Source organism: Lissotriton vulgaris, chromosome 8, assembly GCF_964263255.1.
Source record: "Lissotriton vulgaris chromosome 8, aLisVul1.2, whole genome shotgun sequence".
NCBI classification, from domain to species: Eukaryota; Metazoa; Chordata; class Amphibia; order Caudata; family Salamandridae; genus Lissotriton; species Lissotriton vulgaris.
Genome location: NC_141696.1, coordinates 468,013,896 through 468,036,652, shown reverse-complemented (window position 1 = coordinate 468,036,652; position 22,757 = coordinate 468,013,896). Strand labels below are relative to the sequence as shown.

General features: G+C 48.2%; 1 protein-coding gene across 1 annotated transcript in view; it reads right to left on the bottom strand.

The window, feature by feature from the left end:
- Window positions 1–22,757, bottom strand: part of TXLNG (taxilin gamma) — a 290,841-nt gene that overhangs the window by 71,717 nt on the left and 196,367 nt on the right. Inside the window, exon 7 of the mRNA XM_086934258.1 lies at window positions 19,886–19,960. Within this exon, the coding sequence (XP_086790384.1) occupies window positions 19,886–19,960 (75 nt within the window). The remainder of the gene's footprint in view (window positions 1–19,885; window positions 19,961–22,757) is intronic.

Genomic DNA, 22,757 nt, shown 5'->3' with positions numbered 1-22,757 from the left:
GCGACTTGCCCCGCTTGTGGCGCCTTACCCGGTATGTGTAAAGGCGCAATCCTGTTTGCGGCCTCTGAAAACGCCGCGACCAGGGGCTGGCGTAGGTGCGGCAGCGCTAAGTAACAAGGTGCGCCTTGGGCTGCTGAGCGGACACGTCAATCCGCCTCCCAGGAACTCCCGACCTGCAAATACAGCTTTAGCCGTGTAACGGGCCCCAGCAGAACTGCTAGAGGAGGGGTCCCGACGGCCGAATACATCCCGAGGTAGAAAGGAGTATCTGACCTCCACGCCCTTACCGAGGCAACATCCATCAATTGGGCGTCATCTTGCACCAGTGACGACCCCCATTTTGACTGACATGCTCGAACCCGGGCCCGCCACTGGCCCATGGATTGTGGTGTGCAGCGGTACGCATTTTGTGGCTAGGCCGTGGCTGTACCCACCCTGCTGTGGGTCTGCGCGTCACTCCTGGCGTATGATCCCGCTGCGGGTCGGTCCTGCACAAGTCATCACAGGGCCCTCGAACTGCGGTGTGGCCAATCGTAATGGACTAAGGCCCATGCCGAGGCCTGACTCTACAGCAGAGGTCTTCAATCTGTGGGGCGCGACCCCCAGGGGGTCGTGGAGTCCTTGGAAGGGGGTCGCAGATTTTGTCAGGCTCATGCAATTCCTGGCGTTGGGCTGATCGAGGGTGCTCATGGCGGAGGCCTAATTCACACCGAGGTGTGAAAAACATCAACGCCTCATTAACAAGTAGAAGGTCTTTTAAAGACCTGTCAAGTACTCGGGTGTGGCTGTGTGTGTGTCCCTGAAACGGTTTCAGCCGGGCTCTCACACACGAGCTGGGGGAGGGGGGAAAGTGGGTGGGGAGTGGGGTCTGGGGGAGCAGGCTGTAGTGTAGCCCTTTGAGTATAATGGATGTTGCGCGCCTGGAGCTGTGGGTCCCATGACACGTCCCCCCCCTCCCGTCCCCAGCAGGGAGGCACAGAGATGCCCTCACATGAGCGGGAAAGAAGGAAGAAGACACAGAGATACTGCCTCCCTCCTACCCCCCATGAGAGAGTCACAGAAAAGGTGGGTGGATGTATGATGGGTGGATGGATGGATGTAAGGCTGAAGGATGGATGGATATGTGAAAAGGTGGGTGGATGAATGATGAGTGGATGGATGAAAGGGTGGATGGATGAAAGGCTGGATGGATGAAAGGCTGGATGGATGAAAGGATAAAAGGGTGGATGGATGGAAGAGTGGATGGATCGAAGGATGTACGGATAGATGGATGAAGGATGTATGGATGGATAAAAGGTTGCATGGATGAATGATGGATGGATGGATGTGTAAAAAGATGGGTGGATGAATGATGGGTGAATGGATGGATGAAAGGGTGAATGGGTGAAGGATAGATGGATGAAGGATAAATGTATGGATGTAAGGATGAAAGGGTGGATGGATGAAGGGTGGATGGATGAAGGGTGGATGGATGAAGGGTGGATGAATGAAAGGGTGGATGGATGTAAGGATGAAAGGGTGGACGGATGAAGGATGGATGAAAGGGTGGGTGGATGTATGGATGGATAAAAAGTTGTATGGATGAATGATGCATGGGTGGATGTGTGAAAAGGTGGGGGGATGAATGATGGGTGGATGGATAAAAGGGTGGACGGCTAAAGGATGGATGGATGGAAGGATGAAAAGGTGAATGGATGAAGGATAGATATATGGATGTAAGGATGAAAGGGTGGATGAATGGATGAAAGGATGGATGGAAGGATGAAAGGGTGGACGGATGAAGGATGGATGGGAGGATGAAAGGGTGGATGGTATGGGTGGATGGATGTATGGATAAAAGGTTGCATGGATGAATGATGGATGGATGTGTAAAAAGGTGGGTGGATGAATGATGGGTGGATGGATGGAAGGGTGGATGTGTAAAGGATGGATGTATGGATGGAAGGATGAAAGGGTGGATGGTTGAAGGATGGATTTATGGATGGAAGGATGGATGTAAGGATGAAAGGATGGATGGATGTGTGAAAGTGTGGGTGGATGAATGATGGATGGATGTGATGAGGTCTAACAGGCGCATTTAAGGTTGTCAAAAGTTGATGATGAGAAGTACCAGTTTCTAGAAACTTTTGTCGGAAGGGGGTCATTACGCCTAAAAAGGTTTTACAAGGGGGTCTCGGCATCAAAAAGTTTGAAGACCTCTGCTCTACAGGGACCCAGACAAGTAATTATCTTGAGGCTTGGGGTACATCATTCTCACCCACCGCGGCCCATCATCAGCCCGCATGGGTCCCCTGATGTGCCTGGGCCACGGCTCAACACAAGAACACTGCACTTCACGCTCGGCACCCATCCGGACTCCCAACCCACGCTTCAGTCGCACTCCATAACCTACAGAGGGGCGCACCAGATTGCAGGAAACCAGACAGGATGCATGCGCCACTAACTAGCACGGACAGGCAGCAGCTAATACTGCTTTCGGGTGGTCAGTGCCCACAAGAGGTGGACATACGGGTGGGGCACGATGGGGGCCGGGGTCAACGCATGACCCAACAGAATAAACTGAAGAAATTGGGCAGATATGCCTAGAGAGCAAGCTGTGGCCCTACTCTACTTGAACTGCTTGAGAGCAGAATCTGACTTTTTCCCTGAACAGGCAAGTCCCATTGAACAGCAAATCCATGAGGGATGACTGGACGTCGCCTGAAGAACCAGTGGAGCACAGCTAAGTTTTGTGACAGATGGAAAGACTGGTGCCAAAAGGCCGCCCGATGGAATCAGTGGTGTCCAAGCAACAACGAATTGTAAACTTGGCTGTGTCCAGACCATTCTGGATGGCCTGGGCAAGGACAGGTCAGAGATTTTCAGAAACACTGGGGAGTACTTGAGCTACCAAGTTACACAGGGCATGAGTACCGCATCCCAGGAGGAACCTGGCAGTCAGTGAATGGAGAGCAAGGCTGGTGGAAGAGAAAACTTGCTCCACAAAGGTCCCCACTCACATTGATTTTCCATGACAGGTTTAGTCGAGATAATGTTAGGGTTAGACCTGCTTGTGAATGTTTACACAACTACACTTTCGGGGGAAGGGTGCGGAAACAAGAACATAGGGTCATCTGGGGCAGGGCGATGTTGTCTCACTATTTGCCTGTTTTACTTTGGAACCAAAGCAAGGCTTGGCCAAGGCACCAGAAAAGCTATCTCAGTATCTCATTAAATGGCAGAAGAGGCACAGAAGATGTTTGATCCGACTGGAGGACTTACGTCAGTGCACTAGTTTTAACCTCCATGGTGGGCAGCTTGAGGTCAAGGACTTCAGCTTCAGCCTCCCTATGTATTAAAATGGCGTAGGAGGCAGATTCTTTGGTGGATGGTCCAGGGAGTGAGAAGAGGTAAAGAGACCTCTGGCCCCCTGCAGGCAATCATTTTAATTGTCCTCTGTATAGAACGGAGTGAACTTATCACTTCTTAACCACTGCACTCCCTTCTTAGCACTGACTTGGGCAAGGTGTGTGTTCTCAGTTGTGAAGGCGGCAATTGAAGCAGTGGCCCCTTAACAGCGGGTGGGTGCTGCTTTGCCAGAGGTTGAACCAGTGGAGAGGCTGAGTTGAACAGTACTTTAGGTATAACCTCGTCCGGCATTAATAGATTTAGCACTGAAGTTCCAAGAACTGGCGTGGAACACAACACCAGAGGGGGAGTTGGCACCAGAACTGGAGGCATCATGATGGGCATGGAGAGCATCAGTGGCACCGAGGGCAAACCTGCCTGATTACTCTAGAGGGAGGGCCTCTTTGTTCCTTGGGGCCCAAAGGAGCACCACAGTGAGTTGGTAAGGAACCGAAGAGTGGAAGCACTGCATAATAGGACTCTAATCTTTTTTTAGGAGTGGCGGTTGGCCCAGAAACTCCGATTTAGCCGGAGCCAGTTGGGGTCAGGTACGAAGTCGAGGCCTGCGCCATCTCAGGTAAGAGGAGGTCCAGCTTCGATTGCTTATGCTTATTTTTGGCTTTACAAGATTTAGATCTTGACGAAAACATGTCTCTGGAGTGGATTTGGCAACCTCTGGAGTGGGAACAGGACCGACCCTTTGACTTGGATCAGGATTTTAATCAGTCTTGCCGCTGGGCCTTCTTATGTTTGGGAATATAGAATTTCGCCTTGTGGTCTCGGACGTCTTTTGGGATCATTGACACGCAGTGGCTGCAAGCCTTAGAGTCATGACTCCACCCCAGGAACACCTGATGGAGATCTGTCACAGACATTTGTTTGCAACAGTCCCCATAGGGCTTAAAACGTGTTATTTTTGGGGGTGACACTCCCTTGCACAATGATAATCTTTTAACAAAATATCTGAAGTAGAGGTCTTTGAAAGCGAGTTCCGGATCCACGTCTGGTGGTGCGGAAAGAAAAACTGATGTCAGCACGCGGAAGTGGAACCTATATAGGCCCGCACGTCATCTGCGAGGCAAAAGAAGGTCACTGCAGGCTGCACAGCATCGCCTACTGCCAAGTAGTTAGGTGCTGCTGAAAAGTTTCTGGATCAAGTATGACGCCAGGAGAATATTCAAAAGATATGGAAACATTTATGAGCAACAGACATTCCTATGCCCTCTCACAGCAAACCAGAATATAATTTCAAGACTGGTGCCGGACTATACACAAAAGCCCAAGTTAATACTTGTGTAACGATATATCTGTAAGAGACATTAGTTGGTGAGATTCCTTACCTTAAAATATCCCCAGGCGTCAGAATGGATCCGGAAAGTTTTTTCGTCAGCAGTACCCCAGCGCGTCGGTAGGTGGCGTCTTGCGGCTCCGCGTCCGTTGCTGGCGTCGTAAGCACAGAGATGACGTCACAGAGACTACTTAGGTGCTACCCATGCGCCCTGATGTCAGTTCTGTACACGACTTTCTGCGCCAGGAACGCAGAGCTATGCAAGAAACTGACCACTGGTGCCATGAAACTAGGGCCCTGAAAGGGATGACCTTAACCCTAGAAATCGTTCGCAGAACGGGGAGGATGGATGGGGCAGTAAGGAATCTATCACGATCTAATGTCTCTTACAGATATATCGTTACACAAGTAGTAAGGAGAAGTTTCTATCCTGTAACTCCAGTTCTGTAGTAGGGGTATCTCTGTTATAGTCATAATCTAGTGAATAGTCCTGCCCATGTGCGTGGACCCTGGAGCAATCAAAAATAATCTCTTAAGGTGTTGAAAAAATGCGGAACTGCACAGACACCTAAGAGAGAATTAAAAACAGATAATGCAGCCTATATAACAGGCTACCCTGTCCAGTACTTCAACTAGAAATTCCACTTAAAATCCACAAACAGCAAAGCCTATCCAGATTTCCCTTGCTTTAGCAGCAAAAACCCTCTGGAATGATAGAGAGGAAGACATGGACAGACAAGCCCCATAGGCTGCCATTATGTGGCTCAGAACAGGATACTGTGCCTTTAAGAGAACTTTCCAGAACTTCACAGTATCCCAGAATGCACTGCAGGTCCCTTTAACTTTCAGTTCTTTTTGAAGGCGTAACACGCCAGACCTGTAGCATTCCTTACATGAATATCTCTCTCCACCGGGGAGGAGGGCGGGCGCTTATGACTATAACAGAGATACCCCTACTGCAGAACTGGAGTTACAGGACAGAAACTACTCCTTCTGTAGTAGGGGATCTGTGTATAGTCGTAATCTAGTGAATAGAATGGCAAGCCCATCCCCACACCAAAGCGGCGGTGGAGAAACGAGAAAGAACACCACTATTGTGCGAACAGATTTCGCAGCGAAGCCTGCCCCACCTGAGCGTCTGCCCTGGCATCAGTGTCCAGGCAGTAATGCTTAGCAAAGGTATGGACCGACTTCCAAGTGGCCGCCTTGCAGATTTCTGCAATAGGAACATTACGGAGCAAAGCCGTCGTGGCAGATTTGCCCCTGGTGGAATGAGCCTTAGGTTTACCCCCTAAGGTCTTATTAGCCTTCTGGTAACACAGTTGTATGCAGGACACAATCCACCTAGAGATGGACTGCTTAGAGGTAGCAAGACCCGTCCTGACTGATCCATAGTTGATAAACAATTGGTCTGACCTACGAATATCTTTGGTCTTATCCAGATAAAATTTCAACACCCTCCTAACATCCAGGGAATGTAAAGACCTTTCCGCTGGAGATGAAGGGTTCTGAAAAATCAAAGGCAAAGTTATAGTCTGGTTGACATGAAAATCAGAAATAACCTTGGGAAGAAATTTAGGGTGAGTATACATAACAACCTTAGCAGCATGAAATACAGTATAAGGTTCCTGGCAACACAACGCCTGAATTTCACTCACCCTGCGGGCCGATGTAATGGCCACGAGGAACGCTGTCTTCCAGGACAGGTGCTGCAACGAAGCCTTATGAATAGGTTCAAAAGGCTCCTTCATCAATCTGGACTGCACCACATTCAATTCCCATGAAGGCGAAGGAAGCCTGACTGGAGGGAATACTTTCTTCAAGCCTTCCAAAAAATCTTTGATCACAGGGATCTGAAAGAAGGAAGTCTGTGAAGGACATTTCCTGTAGGCAGTCAATGCAGCGAGATGAACCTTAATGGAATGAACATTAAGGCCAGACTGCGCCAAATGTAGAAGGTAAGGAAGGATGACGTCTTCCTTGCACGTCGTAGGGACATAGTTCTTGGACTTGCACCAGATACAAAACCTCTCCCACTTGTAAGAATAGGAAGTCCGAGTGGAAGGCCGCTTAGCCTCCTTCAGTATGTCCATGCAATCTCCGGGAAGATTCAAATGGCCATATTGCACTATCTCAGGAGCCATGCCGCCAAACTCAAAGACGAGAGGTTGGGGTGCAACATCTGCCCCTTGTACTTCGTGAGAAGGTCCGGCCTGCATGGCAGCCGTATGTGAGTAAGGAGAGACCAGTGAAGCAGGTCCGTGAACCACCACTGTCAGGCCAATTCCGGGGCAATCAGTATCATCCGCGCACTGGACCGGGACAGCTTGATGAGCACCGCTGGAATCAGGGGAATGGGTGGAAAAGCGTACAGAAAGCTGTTCGACCAGTTGATCCATAGCGCATCCCCCAGCGTCCTTTGCTGGTAGTACCTGGAGGCGAAGTCTCGGCATTTGCTGTTTTCGGCGGTGGCGAACAGATCTATGTCTGGAGTTCACCACCTTGCGAAGACTTCTCCTAGTACTTCGTCGTTTATGACCCATTCGTGGTTTTCCTGAATCAGTCTGCTCAGTGCGTCCGCCTGAACATTCTGCACACCTGGCAGATGTGTAGCCGTTATCGTCAGTTCTCTGGCCAGAAGCCAGTGCCAGATCGCCTGCGCCTCCTGCGACAGAGAGCATGATCTCGAGCCCCCCTGCTTGTTGAGGTAATACATCATGGTCGTATTGTCCGCCTGTACAAGCAGAGAGTTGGTCTGAAAGGACGGATGAAAGGCCTTCAGTGCCAAGTGAACAGATCTGAGTTCCAGGAAATTGATGTGATACGTGGACTCCATCGGGGACCACGTTCCTTGAATTTGTAAGTCTCCGGAGTGCGCCCCCAACCGTGGAGGGAAGCATCCGTCACGATAGTCTGAGTGGGAATGTCCTTGTGGAAGTTGACCCCTCTGAGGAGATTCCTCGCTGAACACCACCACTTCAGAGACTGAAGAGCATGCAGAGACAGTCGTATCTTGTCATCCCAACACCCTCTCTTCTGATCCCACCGATCCGCCAAGCACTCCTGCAACAGTCATGTGCAGCCGTGCATGTGGCGTTAGGAAGATACAAGAGGCCAACGATCCCAGTAGAGAAGACACCGTCCTCACTGTTGTAGATGGGGTGGTCATAAGAGCCTGAGCCTTCCGAAGGAGTAATAACCGTCGCTCTTGCGCTTGGACGCCCATTGGGCAGCAATCGCGCTCTATAAATCACAATACAATACAATCCTCCGATGGAGACACGCTTGCTGACAGCGTATTGATGGTGGCTCCCAAGTACTGAATGCACTGGACTGGAGCCGGGACAGACTTGGACATGTTTATGTGCAACCCCAGCTTGTTCAAGAGAACGCACGTCTTCTGGAAGTGTGCCTTAGCTTCTGAGAAGGAGGAGGCCTTGATCAACCAATCGTCCAGGTACGGGTAGACAAACACCTTGCTCTTCCTTAGGTGTGCCGCTACCACTGCCATGCACTTCGAGAATGTTCTGGGCGCAGACTTCAGCCCGAATGGCAGTACTGTGTATTGATAGTGATTGGTGCCGACTTGAAATCGCAGGAACTTCCTGTGTTTGTGTGCAATGGGCACATGGAAGTACGCATCCTGTAGGTCTATTGCACATAGCCAGTCTCCCTGTTGCAACTGAGGATAAATCTGATGCAACAACAGCATGCAAAACTTTTCTCTGCGAATCCACTTGTTTGCCTGTCGCAAGTCCAGAATGGGCCTGAACTCGTTCTTGTCCTTCTTGCGAACCAGGAAGAACCGGGAGTACAGACCTCTTCCTCTTTGAGACAAAGGTACGTCTTCTATCGCCCTTTTCTTAAACAGGATATCGGCCTCTGCCTGGAGTTCGAGCAGTTGAAACCGTGAGCTGACCGGAGGAATCGATGGAGGCGGGCTGGTGAACCGAAGACTGTATCCATTGCAAACAATATTCAGCACCCACTTGTCCTGAGTAATTTTTCTCCATTCTGCCAGAAAAAAATTGAACGCTTCCCCCCACCAGAGCGGGTAACAGATGTAGGGGAAGTAACCTATCAGGGTCGTGACCCGGCCGGGCCTTGTTCGCTGTAGAGGACTGTTGTCCCCCTCTACCCTTCTGGCGCTTCTGGAAGGGTCTCTGGAACTGCTGCTGAAGACTGACCTTGTCCTCTTTCCTGTGCACCGAGCAGTCTCTGGAACGGGCGGTAGGCCTTCTTTTCTTTATGCTTTTCCAAGCCCACAGCCGTCAGGGTCTCTGCCTCCGCCTTCATGCGGGCCATTTCATCATCGGCATGCTTTCCGAACTTGGTTTACCCGGAAAAGGGCAGATTGGCCATCCGCTGCTGGGCCTCCGGCTTGAGTGATGTGAGCCTGCCGCTGGTTGATCCCATGACAGTATCCATGGGCAGCCAAAAGAGACATCTGCCGCCGCACTGATGACCTGGTTTGACACCAGCATCTCCTCCGTGAGGATCTCTTGGAAGTCCTCCCTCTTGTCTCGTGGCAGAAGTTCTCTTTTCTTCGGCGTCGACCGTCTCTCCCTCGATGGAGAGTGCCTTCGCCTCGACGGCGACCTCGTCCGCCTCGACGACGACCTTCTGCGCCTAGACGGCGACCTTCTGCGCCTAGACGGCGACCTTCTGCGCCTCGACGGCGAGGATCTCCTCGATGACGATCTTTTCCTTTTCGCCGACGGCGAACGGCGGTGTCGCCTCGACGGCGAGCGCAGACGCCGGGCCTTTCGACGTCGATCACTCGACGATGACTTCGACGATGACTTCGACGAAATCGTCAAAGCAGACTTCGACGGCGGTCTGTTCAGTTCCTTCGACGTCTAGCGTCGACGTCGCTTCGCCCAGACGACAGGGAACAGACTGTAGTCATCCCTCTCGACGCCGTAGTCGGTGCAACCGACCCAGACGGAGAATGGGGACGCTTGCTGGTCTTCCTGCCCCTGGGGAGCGCCCCAGAGGCCTCAGCACGGGCAGAAGAAGCCCCTCCAGACCCACCTTGCGCCTTCAGCCTTCTTTCCTCAAGGCCCTGAAGCCTGATCTTATTTCTGTCCTTCAGGGTCCTGCCAGAGAAGCCCAGACAAATCACACACTCCTCTGGGACATGGGAAGAGGGAAGGCAGAGGATACATACCTCATGGGGATCTGATTTGGCCTTCTTCCTGGAGCACTCCGGACATTTGTCAAATAATGCAGGCATATTTTACATCAAAACGATGCAAAAACCAAGAAGAAAAGCACTAAAGTACTTTAGAAAGCACTCACTTAAAACAAAAGTGAAACAAATCACCAATAAACCCTTGAAAAGGGAGATCTCAATGCTCCAGGGTCCTGCTAGCAGGAGCCGGAAAAAAGAACTGAATGTAAAAGGGACATGCAGTGCATTCTGGGATACTGTGAAGTTAAGGAAAGTTCTCTTAAAAGCACAGTATCCTGTTCTGAGCCACATAATGGCAGCCTATGGGGCTTGTCGGTCCAAGTCTTCCTCTCGATCATTCCAGAGGGTTTTTGCTGCAAAAGCAAGGGAAATCTGGACAGGCTTTGCTGTTTGTGGATTTTTGGTGATGGAATTTCTAGTTTAAGTACTGGACAGTGTAGCCTGTTATATAGGCTGCATTATCTGTCTTTAATTCTCTCTTAGGTGTTTGTGCAGTTCTGCATTTTTTCGACACCTTAATAGATTATTTTTGATTGCTCCGGGGTCCACGCACATGGGCTGGACTATTCACTAGATTATGACTGTACACAGAGATCCCCTACTACAGAACTTGTGCATCTGAAAGAGACACGTTAGTGATAGATTCATACTTAAGAATAGATATCCCAGCAATACCAACGATGATGGTGAGTCTGCCAACAAGATTACACGAGAAAGTCACGGAGAACAGAACAGCCATAGAAGCTGTCTCTCCGGACTGGACTGTCAAGGCAGTAGCGCTTAGAAAACGTGTGCAGTGAAGCCCACGTAGCTGCCTGACAAATGTCCTGCAAGGGAACGCCGCGTCCCAAGGCAGTAGTGGCTGCAGTCGCCCAGGTAGAATGGGCACGCTGCCCCACAGGAGGCTCCTTCTTAGCCAATGAGTAACATGCTTTGATGCACATAATGACCTATCGAGAGATGGTCAGTTTATGCATGGCCCAGCCTTTTTTGGCGCCCACGAAGCAAACAAAGAGCTAGTCATCCACCCGGAACGGTTGTGTGCGCTTCAGATAGAACGAAAGCGCACGTTTTGGGTCCAGACGGTGGAGCCTCTCCTCCTACGGAAAGAAGGTGGGCAAAGTGATCATCTGCCCGAAGTGGAAGTGCGTGACAACCTTTGGCAAGAAAGAAGGACGGGTCCTTAAACCACCTTGTCCGGATGAACAGAAAGGAAAGGAGGTTTAGAAGAAAAAGCCTGGAGCTCACTCACTCTTCTGGCAGAGGTGATCGCTACCAGGAAAGCAGTCTTGAGAGTGAGAAGACGTAAAGGACAGTTATGAAGGGGCACAAAAGGAGTGCACATCAGATATGTCAAGACAAGATTTAAATCCCATTGAGGCATTATGAAGGGAACAGGAGGAAACGTGTGAGTAATGCCTTTGAGAAAACAGTTAACAACCGGGGACTCAAAAAGAGAACGCTGATCTGGAGGCCAAAGAAAGGTGGAGATGGCAGAAAGATAACCTTCGATAGTGCCCTGAGCAGAGCCCTGCTGGGCCAAGGATAGAAGTAACAGAAGGACCTCAGAAAGAGGGGCAGAGAGGGGATCCACAGCTTTTGCTGGGCACCATGCCACAAATTTGTTCCACCTGCAGGCGTATACAGTCTTAGTGGAGGGACGCCTGGCTGCCAGAATGACATCACAGACTTCAGGAGGAAGATTGAAAGCTGTCAACTGTCGCCGCTCAATCTCCACGCATGGAGGTGGAGGCTGGACAGGTTCGGGGTGCGACAGAAGAGCCTCCCGAAGAGGCAGTCGGATCGGGGGATTGATCGCCATGCTGAGTAGCTAGGGATACCAGTGTCTTCGTGCCCAATCCGGAGCCACAAGGATGACTTGGGCCAGGTCGCACTGAATCTTCTTCAGCACTCTGGGTAGAAGTTGTATAGGCTGAAAGGCGTACAACAGACCGCAACTCCACTCGCGACGAAAAGCGTCGCCGAGCTAGTGCCGCCTTGGAAATTGCAACGTGCAGAACTGATGACATTGCGCGTTCTCTTCGGTGGCGAATAGATCTAACCAAGGCTCTCCCCACTGCTGAAAGGGATCTTGCGCCACGTCAGAGTTCAGACACCATTTGTGATCCATCAAGCACTGGCGGCTGAGTTTGTCCACCTTGGCGTTCAAAGAGCCTGCCAGGTGTTGAATCAACAAGGTAATGCCTTGATGTCCTAGCCATGTCCAGAGGCGCAAACCTCCTGACATAGGGTCCACGACCCCACCCCGCCCGGTTTGTTGCAATACCACATGGCGGTGGTGTTGGCCGTGAACACCTGCACTACACTTCCCCGGACAGAGGGAAGGAATGCCTTCAGTGCAAGCCGGATCGCCCGAAGCTCCAAAAGGTTGATATGGAGCAGGGACTCAGCCAAAGACCAGAGGCCTCTGATCTAAGCCTCTCCCAAGTGGCCTCCCCATCCCAGGAGGGACGCACCGACACCACTGTGTGCTCAGGTTGGGGAAGGGAGAGGAATCTGCCATTGACCCAATCGCGACTCGTGAGCCACCACTGTAATTGCCCTGCTGTGCCCTCCCGAGATCTGGACATGACCGGACAGGTTGCCCTGATGATGTGCCTACTGGAACTTAAGGTCCCACTGCAGAGCACGCATATGCCACCTGGCATGGTGCACCAGTAGGATGCAGGAGGTCATCAGGCCCATGAGCCGGAGGGTCATCCTGACCGAAACCCGGCGTAGAGGTTGAAAGATCAGAATCCTACCCTGAATATCCTGGTCTCGCTGCTCGGGAGGATAAACCCGAAAGTGCGTCGAATCCAGAACCGCTCAGATGAAGGGGAGCTTCTGAGAGGGACTCCGGTGCGACTTCGGCACGTTGATGGAGAACCCCAGCAAATGCAGGAGGTCGGCCGTAGTCTGAAGGTGGGTGACTACTGTCTGGGGCGAGCCCGCCTTCGACAACCAGTCATCGAGGTAGGGGAAGACTGACACCCCTGATCTGCACAGATGAGCTGATACCACCGCCATCACTATGGTGAACACCCGAGGGGCGCTGGTAAGGTCGAAGGGGAGCACAGAAAACTGAAAATGCTCCGGGTCTACCGTCAACCGCAGGTAACGCCGGCAGGACGGGATGTGAAAATATGCATCCTGCAAGTCCAACGCTACCATCCGGTCTCCAGGGTCGAGGGCAGCCAAGACCTGAGCCAGAGTCAACATCTTGAACTTCTCCTTCCGGAAAAAGCGATTGACGTTCCTGAGGTCCAAGATGGGGCGCTGGCCCCCTTTGTCCTTCTTGGGGACCAGAATGTAGTGGGAATAACAACCACACCCTACTTCTGGTCCAGGAACGTGCTAGACGGCCCCCTTGGCCAGGAGGGCCGTGACTTCCTGCAGGAAAAGCGCAAAGTGATCCTCCGACATGCGGTGGAACTGAGGTGGCACAACCGCTTGCGACAGTATAGCTTGGGTCTCTTCAGGACACTGAGGCAACACCTGCGCAACTGTAACTCACACCGCGAATAGCAGCCCAATAGGCATGCGGTGTTCACCGACCACAGCCCTAAGATGGCCGAAGAGAACAACCGCTTGCCGAACTGCTCCAGCTTCTTAGAGTCCATATCCGGCCGGCCGTGGGAAAATGCAATCTGGTACGTCGAAGCTTGGATGACCAGACTCTCGGGCATAGGTTGAGTGGTCAGGAAGGCAGGGTCAACCGGCGCCGGGCGATGACGCCTGGCAACGTTCTTATCCACAGGGGCACCTGTGACTGGCCGCAACCAAGTGGCCAGTAAGATGTCAGTGAGGGTGTCATTAAATGGCAGTAGGGGCTCAGACAAAGTGAACGCCGCCTGGAGCACCTCTGTGAGGAGATTAGTTTCAGGGTCACCGTAGGGAGGCCAAGGTTGAGGACCTCAGCTGCCCGACGGAGCACCACCCTGTAAGAGGTGCCCTTCTCCATAGTAGGTTAGGGAGAAGCAAACTCCGGGTCAGAGGAGACATCCAGGCCACCAGCCTCCTCTAACTCGTCCTGCTCAGAGTCACATTGATGAGCAAGAGGGTCCTCGGCCCCTTCCAGTCATCCTCCACCTCCGTCGTATGTGGTAAAGGCCGCTGCAGCAGGGCAGGGGCTGGGGAAGGAACAAAGGGCGCCGGACGGTGCCGAACCGGTACTGCGTCCCAGTGCGCATCCCAGGCAGGAACAAAATTGTCCTGGAACCTGTGCAGGGGCGGAACCAATTGTATCCACTGCGGAGCCTGTTCGGCCCTGTCCGGCGCCCCTTTGTTTGTTCCCCTGCCCCTGGTTGGCGCTAGGACCGGAGCCGGCAGCAGGGGACCTTGTGGCACCGTGGCCTGAGCCAGCGGTGCAGGATCCTGCTGCACAATGCCTGGCCGTCAACGGCCCAACAGGATCCTGGCTCGGGCCCGCGTGGCCCCAGGGCACACCGGTGGGAGCCCGAGGCCAAAACAGGCAGTCCATGGCAGCAAGATATTCTTGCATCTGTGCGGAGTCGCCGATGGACCCGGGTTTTCTCGTTACGGGGACCGCTTGTGTGAGGAAATACGATGAGCCTAATTTTCGCTTAACAACTTACCATGGTTGCAAGCTTTACTATTTGAAAAACACAGGACTACTTTCCAGTGTTCGTTCAAATGAATCTGACACAAACAGACGTGTATTCACTTATCGACTAACATATAGCTAGCTTATGAGCTGTGTCGCATTTGACTATTGTGACTATTGCAACAGACCTGAAGGCTTTCCTCATTCCGTACTTTGATTACTACCCTGCCATCAATATTATTGATATTATGCTTCATTGCCAAACCACGGTTTATCTCGTTCACCTTGATGTTCAATACATACTTCACTCCGCCGTGTTCATGCCTTGAAAAAGTCCTTGTGTAGGACGAAACACGTGTTGGTGACCTTTTTTTGCTGGGAATATCTGTTTTGTGAAATTGAAAATAAAGAAAAGACTGAAGAAAACAAACTAATTGGACTATACTTTGAACTTTCTTTGGAAATCCCCGTTGAATTTAACATTGCCATCTGTTTCTTTTGGAATACTCTATTATTAGTAGAGTGTGGTATACTGAGGGTCTTTAACTCTTGCCCGGATTATTAGAATTACTCATTTTTAGGAGTGCTGTCAATAGATTCTCAAAATGTGTTTAAGATGGACCCGGGTAAAGCGGGTAGTCCGCAGGACTCCCGGCCTCAGAAGGAGCTGTGGGATCAGAACCCCTGTCACCCTCATCTGCATCCGGGGACCGATGGGGGGGGGGCGGGGACGGACGACATCAGAGAGCGGCAATGCTTCTTCGACTTCTTTTTGTGTTGTCTCTCACCCGAATCTGAGGGCGAAGACTTGGAACCAGAGGAGCGAGGACGGTGGCTCTATGAGTTTTCTCTGGAGCGGCCCCTGGACCTTGAACGGTGCTGGGACGAGTGCCGGACCTCAAGCAGCTTCCGGCACCGCTCCCTCAAGGCCTTAGGGCGATGGCCAGGCAGTCCAAACAGGACCGGGAGTCGCGGTCGTACTCCAGGCAGTAGAGACAGACGTCGTGGGGTCCGCCACCGACATATTGCGACGGCAGGCACCGCAAGACTTAAAACCAGGCATCCCTATGTGCACCAGAGTGGATTCAAATTCACAGGAGACAAAAAGTCTCAGAAAGTTATTTTAAAAAGTGACTAGGGTACGTGCTCTAACTGGATCTGCGCTTACTGGCGCGGAAAAAGAAAGAACTGATGTCACCGCCCATGGGTTGTGCCTAAGTAGTCTCTGTGACGTAATCTCGGCGCTTACGACACCAGCGACGGATGTGGAGCCGCAAGACGCCACCTACCAACGCACAGGGGTACTGCTGACGAAAAAACTTTCCAGATCCAGTCTGACGCCTGGGGATATTCTAAGGTAAGGAATTTATCACTAACATGTCTTTCAGATACCAAATTTAATCAAAGCAGAGGGAAAGAACACGTGCAGGCTTTGTAATCTGTTTCCAGTACTGAGATTCAGCTCCTGAATCAAATTAAAGAGCTCACCTCAAGAGAGGGTGGAGCCCACCCGGTTTATACACTAAACGGGATAAGGGCAGGATGATGCAGTATGCCATTTAGAAATGTGGGTGAAAGTATGTAACATAACCCACCCACACACCACAGAAGTCCCTCTCCAGTGGTAGAAATTTATACAACAAAAGAAGCAGTCACTCGTTTTAAGCCTTAAGTGAGCCGTTTTTTACCTCAAGCCTTAGACTACAGCTTAGAAACAAATATTTGCAATGAAATAGGTCTAACATTTGCAAGAGTTTTAGCAATTGGCATTGTAAACGACAATGCCTTTTATTTATGAGTTTTGAAAACCTGCAAGCGGTGCATAAACACGCACTTTGTACTTATAGTCCTTGCTTACGAGAAGCAAGGCTTACAAAAAGAGGGGCGCAATTACTGAAAATCCTTGCTTATTGTAAGCAACAAATCGAAAGTCATCTTAACATCTTTTAAATCAAGATCCAGCTCTCCTAACTAAAGTAAATAATTTGGGCTTAATAATTGTTGAGTACCTGAGACTTCGTACTGTGGTGGGGAAAGATGGTTGGAGTTATTTCCATCAACTGAATAATATTAAATCCTTTCCTGCTTATGTTAACGCAAACACAATGGTAGTGCAAAGGGCTTCGGTTAATATCAGGTTAGATTATTGTAATGGACTATACAAAGACTTTCTTCTCACCAAATTTGTGAATCCCCAAAATGCAGCAGTTGGACTTATAGTTGGCCTGAAATAACATTTCTCACAAGGTGAAGCAGCTCATAGTTAGGGAGTATATACAATTCAAACCTGGGTGGTGGGCGGAGTGGGTGGGACGCAGGTGAATATACAAACTTATATTTTGAGCACTAGTTCATGAGTAGCAGCAGCGATTTTCAATAAAACCTTTTTGGTCCTGAAGAAAGCCACCGATACATATTGTTGATCATATGGCTGAAACATGTTGACCTTATTTAGTGAACAGTTTTAAATCCATACTGTTCCAGGCACTGCATTTTTTCGCCACACTACACTCACATATGGGATTCTAGCATCCTAGTTACACTACGGAACATCGGTTGAAAAACATCCCTGAGCTCCTCCCTCACAGTGAGGGAGTTGTAGCCCTCAGCAGGACTAAGATTTTCTGTTGGGAGGAGGAACACATATGATGAAGCATGTCACCTACGGGTGAGTGAGGGTTCTAGTCCTCAAGGGATAATCCCCCCATTTTCTACACTTTTCTTGTAGATGGAACTTACCTTTTTTTCAGTTTAAGAATTTTTTATTTGTTTAAAGAAAGTACAATACAAAGATATTATAATAGTACAGTAGAACCAAATGATATACATGTGATGCATATGAAAAAGTAGTAAAATAATGGTTCATTTGTAAAAGAAGAAATGAGTAGACTTACCTTTTTCACCACACAGAATCCACGTGCCAAATATATAGACCCGAGGTAGTATAGTGTTTATGATTACGTACAGGGGAAGCTCTCCTCGCTGTTCTTTAAAGGCAATTCCCTAGGACCCCACCCCACTGTTTTGTTGTTCTAGAATATACAAACTGTGCCATAATTTAGCTCCAGTGTACCAGAGTAATCTTATTGATGTACTCACTGTATATTAAAGATGAAAATTGCATGTGCACACACTCTAGTTAACCTCAACTCTAGGGTAGGTGCAGTAGTTTCAGGGTGGTAGACTCACCTTTTTGGTCTTCCCTGCTGGGACATTTAAGACAATTAGCCTTTTGTCCTGCTTCAGATCAGGACTGAAACTGCACCTATTCTAAGATCACACACAAGACCGGCACCAAGAAATCGGTTTGTGGCTAATGTGCGCCTTAGAAATGCTACAATCGAATGGCTTGTGGGAGCTATAAACAATCCAACATGATACATTAAAATCACCTACTACATCAAATGCTGTGCAGGCACTAGATTTTCAATGAAGAATGTGATGTTTTAACAGCTAAGTAAAACAGAACAGGGAAAACTACAATTCTGCCAAAAAATGGAAATGCTACCCATTCACCCCTGCGAGCCAAAGTATGACTGCATCTTATTTAGAACATTTATGCAGTGAATTTTACAACAACATTATTGGGTCATGAATAGCTGGTATACAGACTAGTGGACAATGTGATACAGCTAAATAGTTAACTACTAAGGGCGGATCTCCATAAATCAGCTCAGGGCTCCGAAATTTCTGATTCCAAATTGCACATGGTGAAAAAGATTTTTAGTCTCTTATTCGGAGCAAACCCTGCCATGTGATTTTAAGGACAGTCATGCAGCATTCCAAGCTAAGTAAGGATGCTGGAAGTAAATTTACACCTGGTCTTAATTTTCAACTGATAAACAATGTGTTAGTCCGCTGTAATTGTGTCAACGATAAGCCCAGCTGCCTTGAGCTCAAACCAAATCATAAGCTGGGCACCAAAGTACATTTAAAAAGGTACCTCAAGAGGGATAAACAAAGCTCTTCCCTCTCAAGGCGGAGAAGAATCACAAAGCTTATTTTTTTTTTAAATACTGAATGTATTGCTTAACACTTAGTGGGTAGCAGTAACTGTAGCACCTTCAGTGCGGAGCAAAGACATTGTCAGCTAAGAGAACAGAGTGCTCAGCAGTGACTGGTGTAGCTGCATTTTTGTTTATTTTATTTCACAGTACTGCAACGTCCCTGAAGCAGGCCCCGTGGTGATAAAATAAAAGACGCTAGGCATCCAAAAGTATATAAATGCACATTTTGTGCAATTCAAAGAGCTATACATGCTTCCTTTAAAAAATAAAGGAAAGAAAATTAAAGGAATTTTCATACCATTAGTGGCAACGTGTTTTATTTCTCCTGCATTTGCTTTCAGTTAAAAAACAACCATCGCACGTGCCTGTAAAGGCCGGCAGTAATAAGGTTCTGATTACTTTTTTTAACGCAATGACTGTGTCCTGCCTGCAGCGGGGGCAAACATCAGCTGGAGCATGGGTGGATACCTGCCCCCTCGCTCCAGCCAAAAAACAGGGAGAGCAAGCAGGCTGCATTCTTGGGAGAGGCAGAGTACATGCCCAAGAACACAGAAATGCACTGCTAGAGCCAGCACTAGGCGAAAGCACACGCCACCTTCTATCTCTGGTAAAAGCCAGCTGCTTGTATCCTCCTGAGCTGCGCTTCAGTAAAGGTGACCTGAGAAGAAAGGACAGCGAGCACATAGCAGCCTTTTTTACCAGAAACAATCATTTACTTCCTTTTTTTAATAGCAGTAAATTACTGAAAACACAGTGCTGGCGCCCCAAAAGTTTGCTGTACGAGCCGTGAGGACTAGCCAAACGCAGGTTGATGTGTAAAGCGGGTGCATCTATAGTTTTCAAAGGACGTAAGCAAAGAATAAAAGGTATGGGGTGTATACAGAAAAAAATTACGTGCGGAGTTCAGTGCTGCAAATAAAATAAAAGCGTGGCTGCGATTATTGGGGTGTGCCACGCTTGTTACATTAATAAATAAAATAAAAAAGCATTACAGCCTCAAGCACTTTTTTCATCCTGTTGCAGGCAAGAGAAACCCATGAAAATAGTGCTTGAGGCTGTAATAAAAACATACCGAATAACACAGCAAGAAGGGGAGTTTACAAAAGGAGACAAGGCGTACTGAGCGGGGGGGAAGAGGGGGATTTCTAAGCCTGACAAATCGACTAATCAAAAGCAACTATTTAGAAAGGACAGTAATATGAGCCAATTGAAAAGGTGAGCAGAAAATGGATGGAGCTTCAGGTCAATACCGGAATACAACATGTCTCAAAGAGACAGCGTAAGTGCTGCCTAGGCGAGACCTAAACAGACTTAACTAAATATGGCGTTTGAGGTCTAATCAAAACACAAGAAAGTTCAACTTGAGTGAGTCTTCAGATCTGCACTATACACAACATTAAAAAGTGAACTAGTTTTGAAGCGCTTGCATTCTTTTTCTATACCTGCTGCTTTAGTTGGGCTTCCTGTTGCTTCATTTGCTCACATTTATGCCTGGATTCTGTGGCTTCATTCAGCAGCTGTGAAAAATAGAAAATAATGAGGTCCAAATTCCATTAACATTTTATCAATGTAAGATCAGAACTCAAAGGGCACCACTAGGAAGAAATCAGTCATATTTATGTTACCTCCCAAAAGTGCCCTGCTCCTTGAAATATACAACTACTTGGAATGATCATGCTGCAATGTTTCAAATGCTTACGAAGCATTCTTATTTCGATCGATCATATATTTACGAATGTATTCATCAATAGAAGGATATACAGACTCCATGAGATCAAGGTGGTTATTACGAGACTCTTAAAAAATAAAAATAAATTATTTTCCTATTACTTGACTGAGCGGTCACATTAAAAACACAATGCTTTTCAGAAAAAAATGTTTAACCATAAATCATTTTTTAAACAAGAGGTTTATCAACATTAGTGCACCAAATTCCCAATGTCTGCGCTTTGCAGACGCTGAGAGGTTTACTGGTTTTCCTTTGTACTTGCACCGCCTATGTTCTCTCCCTCTAATGATAAACACTTGTGCGAAAAGATCCATATCACAGGTTCTCTTACTACTTATCCAACCAATACCAGTCTGTTCACATAGGCACCTTGTGGGCCCACAAGATCCCCAACACCTGTGGAGCCCTCGGAGTTCTACTTTGTCCACTTTCATCTTCAACTGTTACATGGAGCCCATGGGACACTACTCGGAGATAACAGCATCAAAATTCACCAGTATGCTAATTGCACACAACTATACTTGAAAGCCTTCTCTGCTACAGACATCCAAACCAGGTCCCTCAATGACTGCCGGGACCTTATCAAATACTGGATATCCAACATTTGAAGCTTAATCCTACCAAAACAGAATTGGCCAAGTACATCAGGCAACAAGTGAAAAGCAGTCTCAACACTATGAACATGGACAGAACCACACCTCAACTTTCACCCAATGCTAAGTCACTCTGATACACACTCAAAGAACACGTAACCAAGAAAGGGAAGTTGGCCAGGTCCAGCTCTGTGCTAAATTAATTGAAACAATCCATACTAAAAGGCTTCAGAAGGATAATGTTACTTACCCAGTAACCATCTGTTCTTGGCATGTAGAGCTGGAAATTCGCATAATGTGCTGTGCATAGCTCGCCATCTAGTGTTGGGTCCGGATGTTTGCTTTTTGTTTTTCTTTGAAGAAGTCTTTCCAGTCACAAGGTAGGTTTCTCCTCCTTCAGATATTGCGCATGGACTTCAACTCCATTATTAGATTGTTTGCCGCAAAGGGTGAGAATGGAGAGGTAGTAACGAATAGAGATGACCATGCGTATGTATGTAAATCAAATAGAGAACTGCAGCAGCTACAGGTATCCGGGGAGGTGGGAGGGCATATGTGAATCTACAGCTCTACATGCCAAGAACAGATGCTTACTGGGTAAATAACATTATCCGTTCGAGGCATGTGAGCTGTAGATCACATGCTGTGCATACATTACATAGCAGTATCCTGCGAAAGTGTATGAAACAGTGTCTTAAGTACTGCTTGACCCACATTGGCTTGTTGTCTTGCGGACACATCTACACAATAATGTTTATTGAATGTGTGCGGTGTAGACCATTTTGTAGCTTTGCAAATGTCAATAGGAATGTTTCCTAAAAAAAACATAGTGGCCCTTAACTTATGAGTGGAATGTGCCCTAGGAGGTACAGTTAAGAGTTCTCTTTGCTTTTGCATAGCAGGATTGAATGCACTTAACAATCCACCTTGCAATACCTGATTTGGAGATAGGATTGCCCTTGTGTGGTGGCGCAAAAGCAACAAAGAGTTGTTTCGTTTTACGAAAAGATTTTGGGCCATATGTATCAAGGCGAATTGCGATCACAAATGCTAAAATTCGTAGAATTTCAGCGTTTGCGATCGCAATTTGGCCTAGTGCTATGTATGAAAGCACAACTGTCTCGCAAATTAAGGTATCGCAAAATTTGCGATTCCTTATTTTGAGAATGCATTTAAGGAATCGCAAATAGCGATTCCTTAAATGGGATGTATGAAGCACCCAAGTTGTGGGAATATGGCATAAGGATTTGCAAATAACTACTAACTACAAGTTAGTGGTAATTTGCGATTTCTTTTTTAAATGCACATTTTTGAATTTTTCAAAGTGGCATGTGGCGCACACATGTGCACCCATGCTCATTTCAGGGGTGCAACAGGGTGTCCTTTTGACACCCTGGCACACTTGAAATTGCATTCTCAATTTGCGATTCTCAAATTGGGAATCGCAAATTAAGGATGTCTTCCCATTCATTCCCATGGGCCTCTAGGCCCATAGGAATGAATGAGGCGGTATTGTTTAATTGTGAATCGCAATTTGCGATTCACAACTAAGGAATACGTAGGATTCGCAAAATGTATTGCAAATCCTACATAGCATTTTGCAATTCTCAAATCGCAATTCTCAAAAATTTGCTATTTAAGAATTGCAAAACCTAACATTGACACATATGGCCCTTTGTCCTTTCAATGTAGTATAAGAGTGCTATTCTAACATCTAAGGTGTGTAGGGCGCTTTCTGCAACTGAATCAGGTTCAGGAAATAAAACGGGTAATTCTACTGACTGATTTATGTGAAATGCAGATACGACCTTAGGTAAAAATTTAGGATTAATACGAAGAACCACTTTGTCTTTGTGTAGTTGGAAAAATGGTTCTTGTATGGTTAATGCCTGTAATTTACTCACTCTCCTTAATGATGCGATTGTAATGAGGAAAACTGTTTTCCAAGAGAGGATCTGTAGTTCGCATATGTGCATGGGCTCAAAAGGTGGG